Source organism: Coturnix japonica, chromosome 14 (assembly GCF_054131305.1).
Source record: "Coturnix japonica strain WE chromosome 14, WE-NBRP24, whole genome shotgun sequence".
NCBI lineage: Eukaryota > Metazoa > Chordata > Aves > Galliformes > Phasianidae > Coturnix > Coturnix japonica.
Genome location: NC_140676.1, coordinates 11364761 through 11382925, shown reverse-complemented (window position 1 = coordinate 11382925; position 18165 = coordinate 11364761). Strand labels below are relative to the sequence as shown.

The window sequence follows — 18165 nt, the reverse complement described above, 5'->3', positions numbered from 1 at the left end:
CAAGAGGCTTGTGCTGTGGTTCTGGTGAGACGTGTTCATAAAACAAGGGTCAGGATGGTGGAGATGTGATGTTATAGGTGGAAAGAACTGATATGATTTTAACTAAGAACAAGAATATATTTTTTACAGTTATGAGGGAGTACTTTCCGGCAGCCAGAGGAAGGCAGGACAAACAAGAGTTCATTATGTTGCAAGCAGAGAGAAATGAGAACATGACTGAGGAACCTGATTTAAAGTTGGATTATGAGTTAACGCTGTGAATCAGACATGCTTGAATGGGCAAAGCTGGAGGAATTTAACATGTGCTGATAAGCTTACATGCAGGCGAGAAATGCCTTGGGCAGTATTTGACATTGTAGAAAAGCTTTACCTCTTTAAAGGAATAGTATGACAAATAATTTGCTTTAGAAAAGGAAGAAATTTTGCTGTTGGTGCTATCAGCTTCACTACATATCTTTGATAAAACCAATATTTTCAGGCGAAGTGTGAATATGTGCACTTGTGCAAATAAGTCTTCAGTATTTCTAGGGCAGTCGTGGTATTCCTAGAGTCAAAATATTTATGCAAAGTACTCTTTATCTTGTACATTGATATCTTGATGTTAAAGAAAGCTAAGAAGAGGAGGAAGATTTAAGGACAATTACATGAACACAAGTTAATATGCCTTGTCCTCTATTTCTCTCGCACTTCAGCTACAATGCAAGGACAAAAGTACAAAATGTTTCTGTGAAAAATTACATGTAAAGGAGTTTAGAATGATTTGTTCAGAGTAATGTCAGTTTATAAATTCATAACAGTTGTGGTCTAAAAACGTGCTAACAGATCATGGGTTGCTCCGAAAGTAATTTCTTCTATTTATTTCATGGAAAATACAACAGATAAGAAGAACACAATACTACTACTTGATAGAGCACATTCTCAGCTATAAAACGCTATACTTCGATGTAGACACCACCATTAGCTATGCATTTTCACCAGTGATAAGCAAGAACCTGTGTGCCATGCTTGTAAAAATGTGCAGCAGCATGAGTGACTGTTTTGCTGCTGCTATGATGATGATGCCCACATTGCCTATCTTTCCACACACACACACACGTGTATTACATACTCACTACATTCCTAAATTCATTATCCTATCCACAACTAATGACTGCCCAACGGTCATAGCCTTATTTGGCGATTTTCATTGTCAGCTAGCCTTCTAACACTGTGATGGTCCTCTTTAGGTCCATTGTTAGTCCTTGGGGTGGTCGTTTACTTCCTCCTAACACTCCTTTTGTCCTAAAGATTGCTGTAGAATGCGAGGACAATCGAGAAGTCATTGCACACACAGATAGGGAAGACAAAGGGGATACATCTTGACGCTGTCTGTCACGTTCTAGGCATTCTTCTGTTCATGACCATCTGAAACACTGCTTGAAAAGATACACTCCATTATTCTTGTTGCTCCTGCTGAAATGCAGCATCCATTGTCTCACTGTGCTCACATCCACTGGTTGGTCTCCATAAACATACAGCAAGAATTGATGAACGTCAGCAGGTGTTATTTCTTCTGCAGAGGGAATTCAGTTCCACCTATTCTGTCTCTAGGTGGTTCTGCTCTCCTGATCAGTCTCAATCCATTCTCTCCTTAGAGCTCAGGCATGTTATGTAGGACAGGGTATGCTTACATTGTGATAGTACTTGTCCTTTTTGGCACAGCACACGTTTAAAACAGCAGCTTTTCTCTGTCCCTTCTTTCTTAAGCTATTAATGAAAGCGTTAATGAGATATTGGCAACAGCCAGTCTCAATACTTCATCAGCTTTTATGAGCTCCCCTTTTCAAATGCTGATTTAATTGCTTGGTTGTGTTTTTGTTTTTTTCTTTTTCTGTTGTGTTGTACATTTTCCTGTTGTGGGTTTTTATTTATTTATTTATTGTTTATTTGGTAGTTATTTATTTTAATTATTTCTTTTACTTTCCATGTGGCTTAACAATCATCTCGACTTGTTTCTGTTTTCAGGTGTGAGCTATGAGGGTATCTATGCCAGCTGTGGCGGTGTGGGGGAGAATTGCTCCCTCGCACAGCATCACTGCCATTATGATTACAGATGACCAGCGGACTATTGTTACGGGAAGTCAAGAGGGGCAAATATGTCTCTGGGATCTTTCATCAGAATTAAAGGTTTGTTTCTACCAAATTGATGAATTGAGGTTTTACCTTTTACTATCAACAGTGGAATTGTCTAGACTCTTGCATTTAAATTAATTATTAAAATAATTTATGAGTTATTATGGGAAACTTATGAAGCAAGGTTGTAAATGTTAAACCACCTGTATGAGTAACTGATTATTTGCAGACATCAGAAACGATTTCATAGATGATTGCTGATTTATGGATTATTTTGAGATTATGTGCTGTAATCGCTGTAAGAAAACATGTAACTACTGCAGTTCTTACACCATGAATTCTTTTTGCTTCAATACAGTTGTTGAGTGTGGCCTGTCATTTCAAGATAAAAGATGTTGTAATTATGATATAATTAAACTGCAAAACTACTGACGAATTGACACTCCATAAATTCTTTAGGAGCAGATTCTAAACTATAGTAATTAAAGACTATAATTCCTTTTGGCAGCATGCAAACTTGAATGATCAGTACACATCTCTGTATGTTTCAGGAATGTGGATGAAGAACATAAGAATAAAAAGCACATTGTCAATTACTGATAATGTCTACAAATAGGATTTACTAGCTTTTAGATCTCAGTAGTTTATAAAGAAAGTGCACTGTTTAAGTTAAACCACTGTATTATTCTCCTAGATTTCATCTAAAGAAATTCTCTTTGGCCATACTGCTTCTATAACATGTTTGGCAAAAGCAAGAGAGTTTGAGAAACAGCCATACGTAGTAAGTGCTACTGAAAATGGGTAGGTAACTGAATACTCAATTCATTTTTTTTGAATCATGAAATGTACATCAAAAGTAGATCAAATTCTGCATTTGGCAGAGAGTTTTTAATCCACTTCCTTCATTATATAAAAAGAATAGCAATTATGATAATGACTATTTCTCATATACAATCGACTAACCAAGAATGCATCTCTTAAGCAATAGAAGAGTTTGCCAAGTTCAGGTAACCAGTTAGTTGTCAGAAGAATGAGTTATTCAGAAAGTCAGTTAGGCCCAATTCAAATGGAGGATGATGGGCTATGCGGGGAGGCATTGGGACATTCATAATTTTAACATCATGATGTCTTTTTTCTTCCTGAATTTGATCTCAAGAATTGAATCAGGAAGGAGGCTAATGTCCTTGATGCAGGTTGTGCTTGCTCAGTGGCCACATCCGGAAGCACAGGAAAAAACTAGTCTTGAATAAATGGTGTTAATGTTCTTCCTCCTTCATCTTAGCTTCACCTTTTTCAGTTAACAAGGCAGCTCTCTTAAAACCTCTTTTCACAATGAACTCTTGTCAGTTGCTCTCTTTCAGCTTCAACTTCTGTACTACTTTCGCACTGAGAACATTATCCTTTCCTTCCAGCTACTGAGATCTCTAATTCTCAAACTTCAGGTTGCAAGGAGAGGCAAACTAAGCAACGTGATTCAGGCATTTTAACCAAACTGTTTATTTCTGTCTGCCCAGTGGGGCAGTCTAAGCTTTGAAAATTCATCAGAAAATAATAGTGGGAGAACTACAGAACTAGTTTTTGTTTGCTCTCTGACAATTCTGCTCGAGGGCTCAGAAGTGAACCTATCTTTCATCTTAGTTCTGAAGTTCTATTAGTGCAATATCATTTCCAGATCATAATGAAAGACACTATTTCCAAAAGAGCTGTGATGAAATGTGTTAAGAAACAATGAGGTTTTTGCTATAAATGTGATACATACAGATATTCACATTCTGAAGTTTCTGCCATATTGGGCTTGCTTGGAATGAATACCGGTAGGACTGAACAGTCTTCTGGATGCTTTAAATACTTGCTTTCCAAGCTACCAAACTATTGCTTGCTTAAATTCTATACTGAGTAAATGCAGAATATGTATCACTTATCCCTGGAAGGTTACAATGTGAAGTTGAGAAGTACAAATAGGAAACTTCATCTTCAGGAGATATGGAATTAATCAAACTCTATTTTTTGGCCTGTGAGTCCTTCAATTTTCTGCCATTTTCAAGACACTACCTTTTTGCATTGGGGATAGAGGAAACTGTGTGGGAGATACTTCCTTTCTTTGTTTCTCCACTCTAAATCCCTCATCAGAATCCCTTAAATGTTTCTTTAACTGATTTATTCCGGAAGGATGACTATCAGTCACCATTGGTACTTTTAACACTGAAATATTATAATTTAATTTAATCCACTATTCATAAGTTTTCACTCCTGTCCTCTGTCTGCTTGTGGCATGTGCTGTAAGATGGTATTATCAACATGCTGCACCAATTCTTTTTTATATGCAAAGTAAATTAAGTGCAGCATGCAGATGCTGAAGCTATATTCTGGTCTAACTTTGTGTGTGCTTCCATGTATTTACTATAGCAGCTTCACTGAAGTGGTGAAATTAATTTCTGTGTATTCTAATATAAACAAGAAGTAATTCACTGCCTTGAAAGTGATTACCAAAGACCAGAAGTTATTATTTTTGTTCTATGAATGCTGGCATACTGTGTATATAGGTTGTACCCCTACAGAAGTGAAAAAACATGAAGTCAGTGAGTAGATTAAAATGCAGGCCACTAAGTATTTTTATATATTTTATATATATATCCCCTAATGCTTAAGACTCCTTTTGTTAAAAATGCCTTTGAATATAATCTGAGAAATTGTGGATATAATTATTTAAAATTTGAAGCAGAGATTATTGTTTAATTGCTGAGCTAGGACTACAGGCCATGTAAAAATTCATTTACTGCATTTAAATTGGTGGTTTTTCTGTTGTACTCTAGCTCAGTAGTATCTTGACCAATATCTCATTGAGGAGCAAAACTAGCTAATGAGACTCTCTAAAACAGGGATCTTGCATGTTATGAAGTAGAACTGCCATTCAGGTTGTCGAGAGCCTTCGGCAGCAGCCTCATGGTGGCACTGTTTCTTCTTCACCGAGGGCGTCAGTTCTTCCCGAGGACTGAAGCCCGCAGCAGAAGATGCATTACGTTTTTCAAAACGTGTGGTTTAAGTTCAGTGAAATGAATCATTTTCAGGAGGATGTCGTTCCAACGAATGATAGTTATAGTGACGCTCTGACGAGCTATAATGGCAGTATACCTACAATTTGTTGTAGACTAGAGTTGGCCTTAAAGTCAGATTTGCTGCGAGGTAGCAGGGTGTAATTACCAAAACAAAAAGCAACAGATACTGTATGTCATGCCCTGCTAATGACTGCAACGTTTTCATACCCAGTAATCTGTAACAAAAAGCCACATAAATGACCAGACTGCACTTAAGTATAGCACTAAAGAAAAACTTGGTGGCACAAAATTATTCCATCCAACTGAGTGGAAATGACAGAGAATAATATGAAGTTATCTTTGGCAGGGAGATGTGTGTTTGGAATGTCACTAGTGGACTGTGCATTGAGAACACAAAGCTTCCTTATAGGCATACAGCAATCTATGTAAGTACAAAAACTTTTCATGAAATATCCCCTTTCATTATAAGAGGAGTTTTTTCTCTACTAACTTGATTTATTTTTTAATAAATAGGTAGTTTTAAATACAGTTCTAAACATAATAAATAGGAAATTGTTACAATATGAGTTGTATGCTATTTTTCCTTTTAGATTCCTTCTGAGAAAATAACTATGACTCAGTATTCCTTACTCAAATCAAACTGATTCTCATTTAAAGTATTTAGAATGCAATCTTATTTCTGTAATTTAAAGATGTGGTGTGAAGTAAAACTGTCTTGCAATCTTTACTCTTGTCCTTTGTTAAAATAGCATGGAAGCTTCAAGTTTTAATGCTGACTTCTGGGTGATCTATTTCTGAAGTGCAAGCAATCTAGGCAAACAGAGTGCCTTAATGACTGACTTCCGAGACTAGTCTGCTCCACTACCAAAAAGCACTTTCATTCATTGCAGAAATGAGGGGACAGATTAGTGGTGTGCTTTGTCTCACTGGCCAAACTGCTTTAAATCTTCAAATCATTTGAAGTCTCTGCCTTAACTGGATAAGGTACATCAAATACGTAGATATTGGAATGTGAGCATGTTTAAAATATGTGATTTAGAGCCTAACATGCATGGATTTGATTCAGAGATGCTTCTATTTGTGAAATAGTAGTAAAAGAGCTCAGAGCTCATAGGTTAATTAAAAAGATATTTTTCTCCGGTGAAGAAGACTACAGTGGAATTAATCCTCCCAGTGATGGGAATCTGAGACTTCACTGAGTTCTCACGTGACTCTTAAACTACGGCCAAATTATAAAGTAGAAACTGTAGATGAGTAGCTTCTTATCAGTCCATTCACTTGTACATGAACATGTACAAAAGCGGTGTAAGCCATTTTTCTAGTTAGTACTAATGTATACATGATGGAAAACATATATGCTTTTAGTGTTTAATTACACATAATATTAATGCTTAATTATGTATTTGAAGCATGGTACCATTGGTGTTGTGTATTGCTTTATTAGATTTTAATAGTTTTGGAGAAGTTCTTCAGAGAAGCAGACAGATGCAGCCTGGATGATTATCTGGTGCTTTGTGTGCTTCTCTGAAGATAAGTGGCAGAAGCTTAGCTCTTCAAGTAGGAGATGCAAATATTTTCAGAATAGTGTTACTTCTCTATTAAAAGTAGTGCCGTTGTGACTAGATAATGATTTTTGGGTCTATAATTCTGATGTGCTAAGATGGCTAAAGGACAATGTGAGCACCTAAGAAGAAAATTTCCTAAGAATGCAAATACTGCAGCTAGGACAAGAAGCAATTTTTAAAACACAGTCTTCGAGTACTTGTAATTGTTTTGTGTTCTTTGGTTTTACTTGGCTATGGTTTTTTGTTGTTATGCTTTTTTTCCTCTTTTTCCTGTATGACAGAACTTCAGCTTCATATGGAGTTTTGTTTGGGAGTCGTAGTGCGTATTGTTTTAGCTTCATCATTTTAAAACGTTTTAGTTGACGTTATCTGGCTTAGTACGTTCCTTTTGTTCAGCATCGGTAGTTATGCTACTAATGGCAGATGTCGAGCAGTGCAAAAAAATACTTCTGATTTGCAGTGGAACTTAACACCAATGTCAACTCCTGACCATTTCTGGGATCTTAACAAAAGTGGGATCTCAGTGAACTGACTGAGGAATAACCTCATATATTTGAGTAACAGTTACAAATTCATCCTATTTCTAAGCATTTCTCCATCTGATTGTTCATTTCTGTAACAGTGCTCGTCCTATTCCCAGCTATTTATGAATCTTTTGTTATCAGGCTTGAGTTAGTTAACTGACGCTTTGAGACCTATCTAACCCAAACTGGAGGTACAGAAAAAATATACTTGAAACACCTTGAAAACACCTGCATCCCTGTTGTCTGTTATCAAGCCCTTTGCTATGTGTTTCTTCCTTTTTTTTTTTTTTAAATTTTATTTATTTATTTATTTAATAATGGATTTCTTGAACAGGAGAGCAATGAGCATCATACTAAAAATATATTGTGGAGTAGAAATTCATGCTGGAAAATAATTGGGAATTCAATATAAATCCTCTTCATTTTTACCTAAATTACCCCCAGTCTTTGTCCTTCTCGATAAGTGTAGTTTTATCAGATGTTTAGAGGAGGTGAGCTCTCAGAAATTGCTACCAAACTTTTTAGCAATTTAGAATGGAAATTAACATCCCTGGACCTTTCTAAAATCCTGCCCAGGCAGGGCAGGTAATGTTTTCAGTCCCTTTTTCTAGAATTTAAATGTATATTAATTTGTTATATGTTTATGTGAAGCACTTCAATTTTACCAAAATTGTTTACTGTTTCATGTGTGTAATTCAGAGTGTTGAATATATTTCTGACTGTGATATGCTTAATGTGAATGGTACGCACACACATTTCCAGAGCTTTTTATGCTAATTCTCTTTTCTCCACATTGCACAGTATTACCATTGCTCTTTCCGAATGACGGGTGAAGGCTGGCTTCTTTGTTTTGGAGAATATCAAGATGTTCTTATTATTGATGCTAAGACTTTGGGTGTTCTGCACACTTTGTCTTCTCAGTCTTCTGACTGGATAAATTGTATGTGTATTGTTCACTCCGCAAGAATTCAAGGTATACAGTATAGATATTCGTATCGACCAATTAATTTAATGAAATATTTCTGTACATTGTGCTCTTATTAGATTTCAAATACTTAATCGTGCTTTACAGAGCACTTATGCATAAGACATTGTTCCATTATTATTAGTACTTAAGTTGTCTATAATACACCTGATGTTGTCATGTTTATTTCTTAGTTTCATAAAGAGAAAAACAAATGACCTCTACAACAGCTTGTTGTTTGGAGAGAAGTACAAATTAATTTGGTATTACCAGGGAAATTATGGACAGAGAACTGCTGTTTTATCTTTGCTTGAAATGTACCTGGTTGGACAAAATCATTCACTGTTTGCTTGCTTGTTTTGTATTTCTAAGTATGAATGGGTTGATTCACAGAATCCCAACATTATCAAGGTTCATAATTCATTTAAACTTTGCCCTGTAGAATCCATCAGATTAAGTGCTATATAGAGCACCACTATCTATGCCAAGGTTTTTCTTGTTGTTAGGGACTGTTTGGACCCTTGTTTCAAAGTGATTGTCTCGCTGTTATTTTTTCACAGAAGACTCATTGGTTGCTGTGTCTGTAACTGGAGTTCTTAAAGCATGGGACCTATCTTCATCTTTGACTAGCATACAGGTCAGTTTGTGAAATGACAATTGCAACAATAAGACAAGTGTAAGAATGACATCAAGTGAAGATACACTGAAGCAGAATATGAATGAGAATCATATGAATATGCATTAATCCAGATTGATTAATTTGACTGTCTTTGAAGACTCTGGAGTCCTATTAAGTTTCTTCAAAATTCTGAAAACTCACCCTCCTGTAGCTATTTAAAACTGGTAATGATATTGTCCAGTTCTTGCCTTGACATTGTAGTGTTCATATCTTTCCTTAGACTCTTAAAAATTCACCCTTTGTATTCTCGCTTCATCCTTGTTATTTTTCTCAAAATGATTCTACAGATTATACATAAATATTTTTCATTATACTGTCATCAGTTAGAAAACACTCTTGCTGTGTCAAGGGCTCAATTTGTCCAGCTTCAGACTGCTTGATTCTGTTGAAATTTGTCGGTATTCTCAGTAGCAGTCATTTGACTTGCACAGGTGCTAGAAGTGGAATATGGTGTTCTGGGTTCTAGTCAAACTCTGAGGACTGGTATCAGTCACAAAGAGAGTAGAGTATTATAGCTAAGTACTAGGAATTTCATCTGAAATGGCAAAAAGTCATCAATCTTCTTTGAAGCGTCCATAATACATTACTGCCTTACTTGACAAACTGCAGAGCATGCCACTGCACAACTTGTTAATTGATAGGATCAGGCCCCTCAGGACAGTCTGTCATGTTTGATACTGTATAAGTGTTCACGTGATGTGTTTTTGACTGTTCTGCAATGTTTTGGGGCTTCCTTCTAATATTACTAGATGAAAAAAATGCCACTATTATTCTGTAGAAATTCTGGAGACTGTAAAAACTGATCAACACATAGCATCAAACCATGTGTGCTTCTGCTACATCTTTATGTTACTGTCTGGGACTTTGTTTTTGAAGAGAGGAGAGCAGAGATAGTAAAAATGAAGTTACTGCAGATGCATAGAGAACAGTAATAAATATTGTTGGATTGAATTGATATTAATATGAGGTGGAATGAAAGAATGGTTTGCCCTCTTAATGTGCAATGATTCCATAACCAGCATAACGCTTTTGAGGGAAGTTATGATACTGGCAGTATCTATCAAAGCAGAAAATGTAATTTTTCATTCATTTAATTGTAAAGGTAAAGTAACTCCAGTATAATCATAGATGAAGATATCAGCCATTCAGGATGTAATTTATTTATACAGTACTTGTGAACTCTGTCTTCCACTCTTGCTTTTAATTAGGAAATATATGTTGCTTTACACTAAACAAAATGATTTTTCAATAGTTTCTATTCTAAAAGTAAAGGTTGGGCTATCTGGAATAAATCACATGGCTTTCTTTCCTTCTCTGCTCAAAGGAGAGGCAAAATGTGTGTGAAAAGGAATCAAAGTCTCTGGACTGTATAAACTGCCGAGCAATACGGTTTTGCACTTACACAGAAAGGCTCCTTCTGGTTGTGTCTTCCATATGCTGGCAGGTATGTTACTGAGCATTATATTTGTTTGATTTTGTTAAGAACTTTGCGAAGCTGATGTGATCAATTCTATCATGTAAATTCCTCTTCTTTTAAAATTAGTGCTTGCTAATTGTCAGGTGTGTGCTGTCTTCTCCTCAGTCATCTTAACCGTGTTACTGAGGTTTTCATTTTAAGTATTCCTGCTTTAAAAGTTTGACATTAAATTGGTTTGGTAGGAAGGGGATTATTTTTAAGTATCCCCCAGTTTTAGAGCATTAACCAATGCTACATTAGAAGCATTGCTCCATGCTACATTAAAAAACAAACTGTAATTGTGAGATTTATCTGAAGGTGATTTTGGACTATTAGTATTGATGTCCAATTCAGGCATGTCTGGAAGGCTGGAGTTCATAGAGCTGAGTAAGCTTTGTCTAATGCTTTTGTGTAGGGTATCCTTGAGTTTCCTCTTGTGCTATTTTGGGGGGGAGAGAAAAAAGTCTGTATAAAAGCACTGATAATTTTCTTGTACGGAATTGTCAAGTTTTGCATGAAAAAATGGTGTACTATCCTGTTTATAAATTTCTGTGCTTTTCACAAAATGCATGTGTCCTGTAGTATCTTGTATGTTTGTGTACTTAACTATACTGCTGATTCAAGCAGCAGAATATGCAAGCGGCTTATTTTGAACTTCTGTTTTAATAAATATATAACCCTAAATCTATATAGTCCTCTAAAAGGAAAGATGATGAAATCACTGCTTAAAGATGTTATATAGCATGTGCTGTGGGAGAGACTCGCATGTACATGTATCCTCAGTGTCTCAACTCACTTCTATGGTTATGAAAATAGTGAGCGAATTATCTAAAGTCCTGTGCTCCAATTGGGTAATTCACAATAATTCTCATTCTGAAATTTTTCCTCATGTTGTTGGAGTAAGTTGTAGAATGTGATTAAGAAAACTCTTTCCAAGACTACTAAGGAACACAAAGACCGTATCTTGGGTTGCCAGGCTTTTGTTTAAGATGGGGATGCAAAGGTAACAAGCTACTTCTTTCTTTCTAGTCTCCAGAAGCAGAAATGCTACAAGAATTCTCCAAAGTAAATGTTCTTCACTTTCAATTAATTTGTGAAAAAGAAAAATCTGTTGTTCCTCAAACAAAGTCAAATCTGTTCTGCTAAAAATGTGCTGTGATTACATCAGCAGATTATTAAAGAATACATAAAGAATAAAACCAGAAGCATTAACAGCATGTGTCAATCTTCAGTATCATTGTTATGTGCTAAATGCATTGCTTCTTTATAAGAACAGTTCAGTAAAAGATAATAATGAAAACACAAAGCAAAACAAACTAAATCCTATCTGAAATCCTTTAATGTAGCAGAAGCCCTTAATGTTAATTATTATCTTTTTTTTTTTTTTTTTTTTCTTTTTTCTTTCCAGTTTATCTTTGTGGTATATGGTTTGATTCTCATGTTATGCAGGTTTAATGTTATAAATATTGCTTTGGCTTAAGAGAGTCAAGATAATGTTCTTTTCATTGATCCTTTGCCTAAAACTAGCTTGAATTAATACGATTGTGTCAATATTGTTTGTATTTCACTCTTTTTTGGGACTCAGGTCTACGATTATTGTGATTTCTCCTTGCTGTGTACTGAGTTCTGTAAGAGTGGTCAGTGCTTTGCTGGTGGGGAAGTACTAGCAGCTTACAGGCTTATCATCTGGACAGAAGATGGTTACAGTTACATCTACCAGCTGCTAAACAGGTGGGCTCAGATGGGAAATTCACACAAAAAGTTCAGGTACAGGATGAACTTTGGGAGGTTTATTATGGAAAATCTCTGCGTGTTGCAAGTGATCAAAAACCAGAACAAAAACACTTTGGCACTCAAAGATTTACCCTGAATTTGACAGCCCTCAGTCTTTGTTTGCCACAGCAGGGGAGACAGGAATAAGATTAGCCATGTAGAACTTGGGCAGCTGGCGCTGTGATTTCACAAAGTCGCTTGTAATTGCTTGGTAACTTTTAATTTAACTTGCGGATCTTAGATGTTGCTGTTCTCCTTTCTTTAAAAACAGAGAAAAGGGGGGAAAAAAAAGACTTTCTAAATCTTTTCTTTCTGAATTATGCAGTGGACTTTCCAAAAGCATATATCCTGCAGATGGGAAGGTGCTGAAAGAAACTGTTTATCCTCATTTACTCTGCTTTACTGATGTGAAAGAAAATAAGGTAAATTCATGAAAGTTTACAGTGAGATTCAAAAGGTGTTTCATTATATGTTTGTTATTTCTGAAATATCAACGAAGATTTAAGTGCTACAAGTGTGGCCTTTTGTCTTTAAACAGCAAGAAAGGCATTTCTTCATATTCAATGTGTTTACTTGTAAAGTTGGGGTTATTTATTGTCTTTAATTCTGGCTTATTTATTTTTTTCACAGAAATCCTGTATTTTCAGCCCCTGGCATTTCCCGATTTTTAATAAAAGAGCAGAGGTTTTCTTTAAGTTAAAAGCAGTCTAAAGTAGCTTTAGAACCTTTTACTTTCACATCTCCTTTAAAAAACAAAACAAAACAAGTTATTTCATTCTTGTTATATTAAGAAATGTATGCGTGTTGCAGCATATGCCTATCCTGACTTGTAGGGTTTTGAGTCGGTGGCATTTTATGCAGAATGCTCTTATATCAAACCTTCATAGTCATATCACACAGCTAACTCTTAAAGTGTGGGCAAACTGACAGTGCTTTCAGTAAATGTATTTAAACAGGTTTTTAAGCAGTTAATGAAGATCTGCAATAGAGACCAATTTTTCATTTGTTCCTGGCCAGAAACACTGTCAAATATCTGGGCTTTTTCCAGTGAGCTTTTGTTTTTGTTGACAACCAGAGACTCTTAGAAACTGTATCTAAAATCAGATGGGATAACTGCTCAAGGATGCCAAAAGGTCAGATATTGTGAGGGGAAAGAAATAGCCAAGACACACAGTTTAGCTAATGTTAGGGTGTTACAGCAGGAAGCTCATATTTTATTCTTTCCCCCAAATATATGCATTTTTAATCACATCTGCTGCCCTTTTCTAATATTTTTACTCAAATGTTTACTTTAGCACCTGAATAATTTTTATAGTGGATTTGTTTTACAGAACTCAGCTACCTGGGTGACAATCTGTTTTCATCTCTCTTTAGATGGTAATCTGAGTTACATGATGGTAGAGTCACTTATTGTGAAATTTACTCCCAAACTTCAATGTTGTAAATAAAACATATTCTGCTTATGGGGATGCTATTAAAAAGTCCTCATGGAGCATACAGTCTGGCTGCATTGACACTATTAACTAATGCTTCTGCTTCGAGGAAAACTGTGCTGATGAGCGTTCAATCCATGCTACTGAGCACGCATTATTTTTCTGGTCTGTTTTTGGCAAATCTCTTTGTTACGCACCTTTGTATCTGAAATGCAGCATCTGTGCTCCTATGCGCATCTTTCAGTTTAATTTCACCCAGAAGGAATCCTGATGTGGTACTCCAGAATGACCCCAAAACAAAAAAGCAGCACCAGTTTCCAAAGTATGCTTCTGCTCTATGCTAAAATGCCTTACAGGAAATACACCTGGAGTTTCCTATTTTCTTATTTTCTGGAAGAAGAGTGTAACATTCTGTTTTTTATATTTCTATGGCTTCTGATCTCAAACTTGGAATTTGAAATTAATTATTGCATTATTTTATAACCTCTTCCACATCAGAAGGTTGACTTACAGTTATTTTTGGCAGAGTTTCCCTTTTGTCATGGGCTTTATGAATGAAAGAAAGGAGCCTTTCTATAAGATCCTTTTTTCTGGTGAAGCTTCAGGAAGAATCACTCTGTGGCACGTTCCTGATGTTCCTGAATCAACATTTGATGGTTCACCAAAAGGTTTGGTAATTCTGTGTTCTCAGTGCAATCTCTTTAGCTATGCCTGTAAATCATGCAAATTTGTGGAAAATATTCAATAGTAAAAATTGCTGTTTATCCATCTGCTGTGTGGTGACTCCCTGTAGTCAAGAGCAACACCAACAAATAAAGAGTGTTCAGTAATTAACACTTTTTCATGTTGTTGAATGAAAATTCTGTTTCCTTTTAATCTGATCATAATTTCGTTGAATAAAAATTTGCTTAGTTGATCCTGCTTATGGCTGTTCGTAGATGGGTATATTTAAAATAAAGGATTTCAGTGAGATGATGTAACTTGTTGGATTGGCAGCTGCTAACTTCAACCTGAAAGTCCAGGAAGTTTAAAAGTGATTGTAAGATGAAAAATATGTTTTGGTTTTCTTATGAATTTGAACAAATAATGTTCCTGCCTTTTTCTCCCCACGCTCTAGAAATTCCAGCTTCAACAACATGGACTCTCCAGGATAATTTTAATAAAGCCCATTCAATGGCAGAGGGCATTATAGATCATCTTTGCGAGTCTAAAGATGGAATTGAAAATGCAGTTGTGACTTCCTCCATGTACATACCCAGTCTAGATAAGCTCGTGTGTGGATGTGAAAATGGGGAGATTGTCATAACTCCAGGTCTGGAAACTGCAAGAGCAAGACTTCTAGAAAATGTGTCTTTGAAAGGTAAGTTTTAACAATTTTGCTTAACTTTCTCAATGATGCACGGAAGACTTCATGCTTCTAACATTCCCTTCAGTCATCCCTGTAAGCATTCCATGAAAGTGGAGGTGAGGCTCGGGGTCTGAATGAGGAAAATAGATTATGATAGTCTTTCCAGCTTCCCTGTAGGTAACTTATCAAATCACTACCAGAGTACTTTATGCTGCTAGTCCTATGAAGGATGTGGGGATTGGAGGTCAACTAGAGTTAGAGTTGTGGGATATCATAGAGGCAGCAGTCAACTTTGTCATTTTCCCTCTCAAAGATAATTTCACTTCAAAAATGGAAAAAAAAAAAGATATACTTTCTGCTGAGTGAAGGTCAGAATGTACATCTTTGGTTCTCCCTTTTAGAGAGTATCTGTCCAAAATTGTTTGATCTCATGTAAGAAGACACCTTGCTTAAAACTCTTAGAATTAAAATTTAGTTGTAATTAGTCTTCTGAATCTTTTGATGTTTTATCAAATGTTTTATTGAATGTGGAACCTCTATTTTTAAATAAGAGAAATAACTTACTGTGTTGTTTCAGGTAATCTACCTCATAAAGTTTTGAATGGGCATAGTAGCAGAGTTACATGTTTACTTTATCCACATGGTAATTCAGTAAGGTTTGATCCCAGCTGGCTGTTATCAGGGAGCCAGGATTCTACAGTGATCTGTTGGGATATATTTACTGGAAAAGTCTTGCATCAATTTATTCTGCAATCTGGTCCAGTGACAGAACTATTGAGATCTCCAGAAAACTGCAAAGTAAGTAAAAAATATAATAAAGAGTACCTCAAATACAAGCATGTCTGCCCTGTGGCACTTTAATCTTCGATTTACAGTAGTTAATCACTTAATTGTTTTGTTTGAAAGTTGCTTTTAGCATTGGGGTGTTGATTTTGTTAACTTACAATTTCAGTGGTATAGAAAAATGCTAAAAGTGTGATGTATTTAATTGTAGTTCTTAACGGTACTCATCCTTTTTCATATCACGATTGTAAAATTATATTTGAATCTGACAAATCTTTAGTAATGATATATTTAAATACTTCATAAAGGGCTAGTTCAACGTCTTAACACTTGTAAAGCTCTTGTGCAGTTTTTCTGGAATCTAGATAAACTGTATTTTACCTGCTTGGATGATAATCTAATTTGTTTATGGGGCTGATATTTTCCATCAGGTGAATTTATTCATATCACCAAAAATGACTACAAGAATGACAGAATCACAGGGGTTAGAAGGGACCTCAAGAAATTATTGAGTCCAAACCCCCTGCTAAGGCAGGTACCTTACAGTAGGGTGCACAGCTGGACATCCAGACAAGTCTAGAATATCTCCATACAAGGAGACTTTACAACCTCTCTGGGCAGCCTGTTTCAGTGTTCTGTCACCCTTAATGTAAAGATATTCTTCTGCATGTTAGTACAGATGTTCCAGTGTTCAACTTTCACTGCTTTGTCTGGCCAAGTACTGGTGTCTAAACTATTCTTAAATTTGAAAAATCAGAAAAGGATCTGGAGATGTGTTTTACAGCTTGCCTGCTAAAAACGACTTGGAGATGTAGTCTGAAATAAAGCATTTTCCAATGTTACAATGTTCTAGGTAATAAATTACTAAATAACATGTTCCAGCCTTATGACAATGATATAGTGGCGATTTTGTTGCAATATTCATAACAAAATTCTTAATCTGTTTTGCAGTTGCAATATCATAGTGTAGTGTGCTGCTTGTGCAGTGATCACTCAGTAGCAGTTCTACACCTTCAGAAGAAAGTTTGTCTCTTACATGCCAGAAAGCATCTGTTTCCTGTGAAGAAGATAAAATTTGACCCCATTGAAAATCTGCTAATTGTTGGGTGTGAAGATGATTCAGTTTATGTTTGGGAAATTGAAACAGGTAATATCAGGTTATTTGTTTGCTTTCTTTAAATTATGTTTGTCTGTAACCTACAGGTGACCAAAGAAGAAAAATGAATATCTTAGGCTAATTAGGAAGGTTAAATTTCTATAAAACAAGCTATACATAAGCTATTATATTAGTGATGTACCCTGAACTGCATAGAAATTTTAAGTCAGATTCTGATAACTGAATGATTAGCTGGAATTGCAGTGAATTGAGCTCCTTAATAAATACAAACATTTTTATAGAGATGGTGGTGTTTGAAGATGCTACCAGCCTCTAACTGTTCCATCTACATTCTTTGCCTCTTCTAAAATTGATGTTGAAAACAGTAGGTAATTTAGATGGGGGAAAATGGGATTTAGAATGTTTTCCTTGTTTAATACACAACTAAACAGAGCACTTCTCAAAATCATGTGAATAGCCATTTCATAGAGAAAACCTTATAAAACATATAAAAACTCAAGTCTGAGATGTCCCAAAAGGTCATATAAATTTCACTGAAGATTTAGATGCATTTGAAACTGTGGTGGAGTTTGGCAACTTTTACTGTTTTCTTATAAATCTATTCTTATAATTGCTTTCATTTTAACTTGTTTTGCATCATTTATTCTGTAGCACCTTTCTATCATCGTACAATGACTAAAGTGGCCCAAGAAGTTAAGGTGCTGGAAGAGAGATGATTATACCTCAGTTGCAATTTTATTCCAGTGCAATTAGATAATATCAGTCAAAAGTGCAGTGAATTGTTTGTAAATCAGTGGGATTTAATAGCATACGATTGTAATGGTACCACAAATGCAAAAAACAGTATGCATTGAACTATCTCCCCTTTAGCCATGAAAATTATGCTCATTTGAAAGTAAAATGGATGCTCACATATATTACATATTCTAAAAGGGTCAAAATGATTAAAAATACTTTTAATTACTGTTTCTGTATCTTGTTGCCACTGGTATAAGGCTAGAATGAGGGCTGCAGTTGTTACATTTAAGGAATGTCTGGAGCACAAGGGATGCAGTTATTTGCTGCAATTAGCCTGTATCAGGTTTATCTTTTATATTCCACTTCTGCACTGGTAGCTTAGAAAATGCCATCTAAGTCCACCAGGATATACTGTACTTGCTTTAATGTAAATTAAATCTTTATTAGAGGAGAACATGAGAGGTCGTAGCATTGATCCTTGAAATTGGCCTGACCTAGATCAAAAGCCGTGTAGATACTTCAGTGTCACTCAGGCAGATAGAGCATTGTTTAGATGTATGAGAACGATGTATCAAATGGAACTCAGCAGAAGCAAAGCCTTTTGCTACAGTTTTCAT

The 18165-nt window shown here is 35.7% G+C and overlaps 1 protein-coding gene across 1 annotated transcript in view; it reads left to right on the top strand.

The window, feature by feature from the left end:
- The window catches only part of WDR72 (WD repeat domain 72), a 94994-nt gene that overhangs the window by 3029 nt on the left and 73800 nt on the right, over nt 1-18165 (top strand). The window contains exons 2-13 of the mRNA XM_015873028.3: nt 2005-2166; nt 2807-2913; nt 5515-5593; nt 8059-8230; nt 8782-8858; nt 10225-10344; nt 11942-12087; nt 12455-12551; nt 14089-14230; nt 14680-14922; nt 15488-15708; nt 16645-16840. Coding sequence (XP_015728514.2) covers nt 2014-2166; nt 2807-2913; nt 5515-5593; nt 8059-8230; nt 8782-8858; nt 10225-10344; nt 11942-12087; nt 12455-12551; nt 14089-14230; nt 14680-14922; nt 15488-15708; nt 16645-16840 — 1753 coding nt within the window. The 5' untranslated portion in view covers nt 2005-2013. The remainder of the gene's footprint in view (nt 1-2004; nt 2167-2806; nt 2914-5514; nt 5594-8058; nt 8231-8781; nt 8859-10224; nt 10345-11941; nt 12088-12454; nt 12552-14088; nt 14231-14679; nt 14923-15487; nt 15709-16644; nt 16841-18165) is intronic.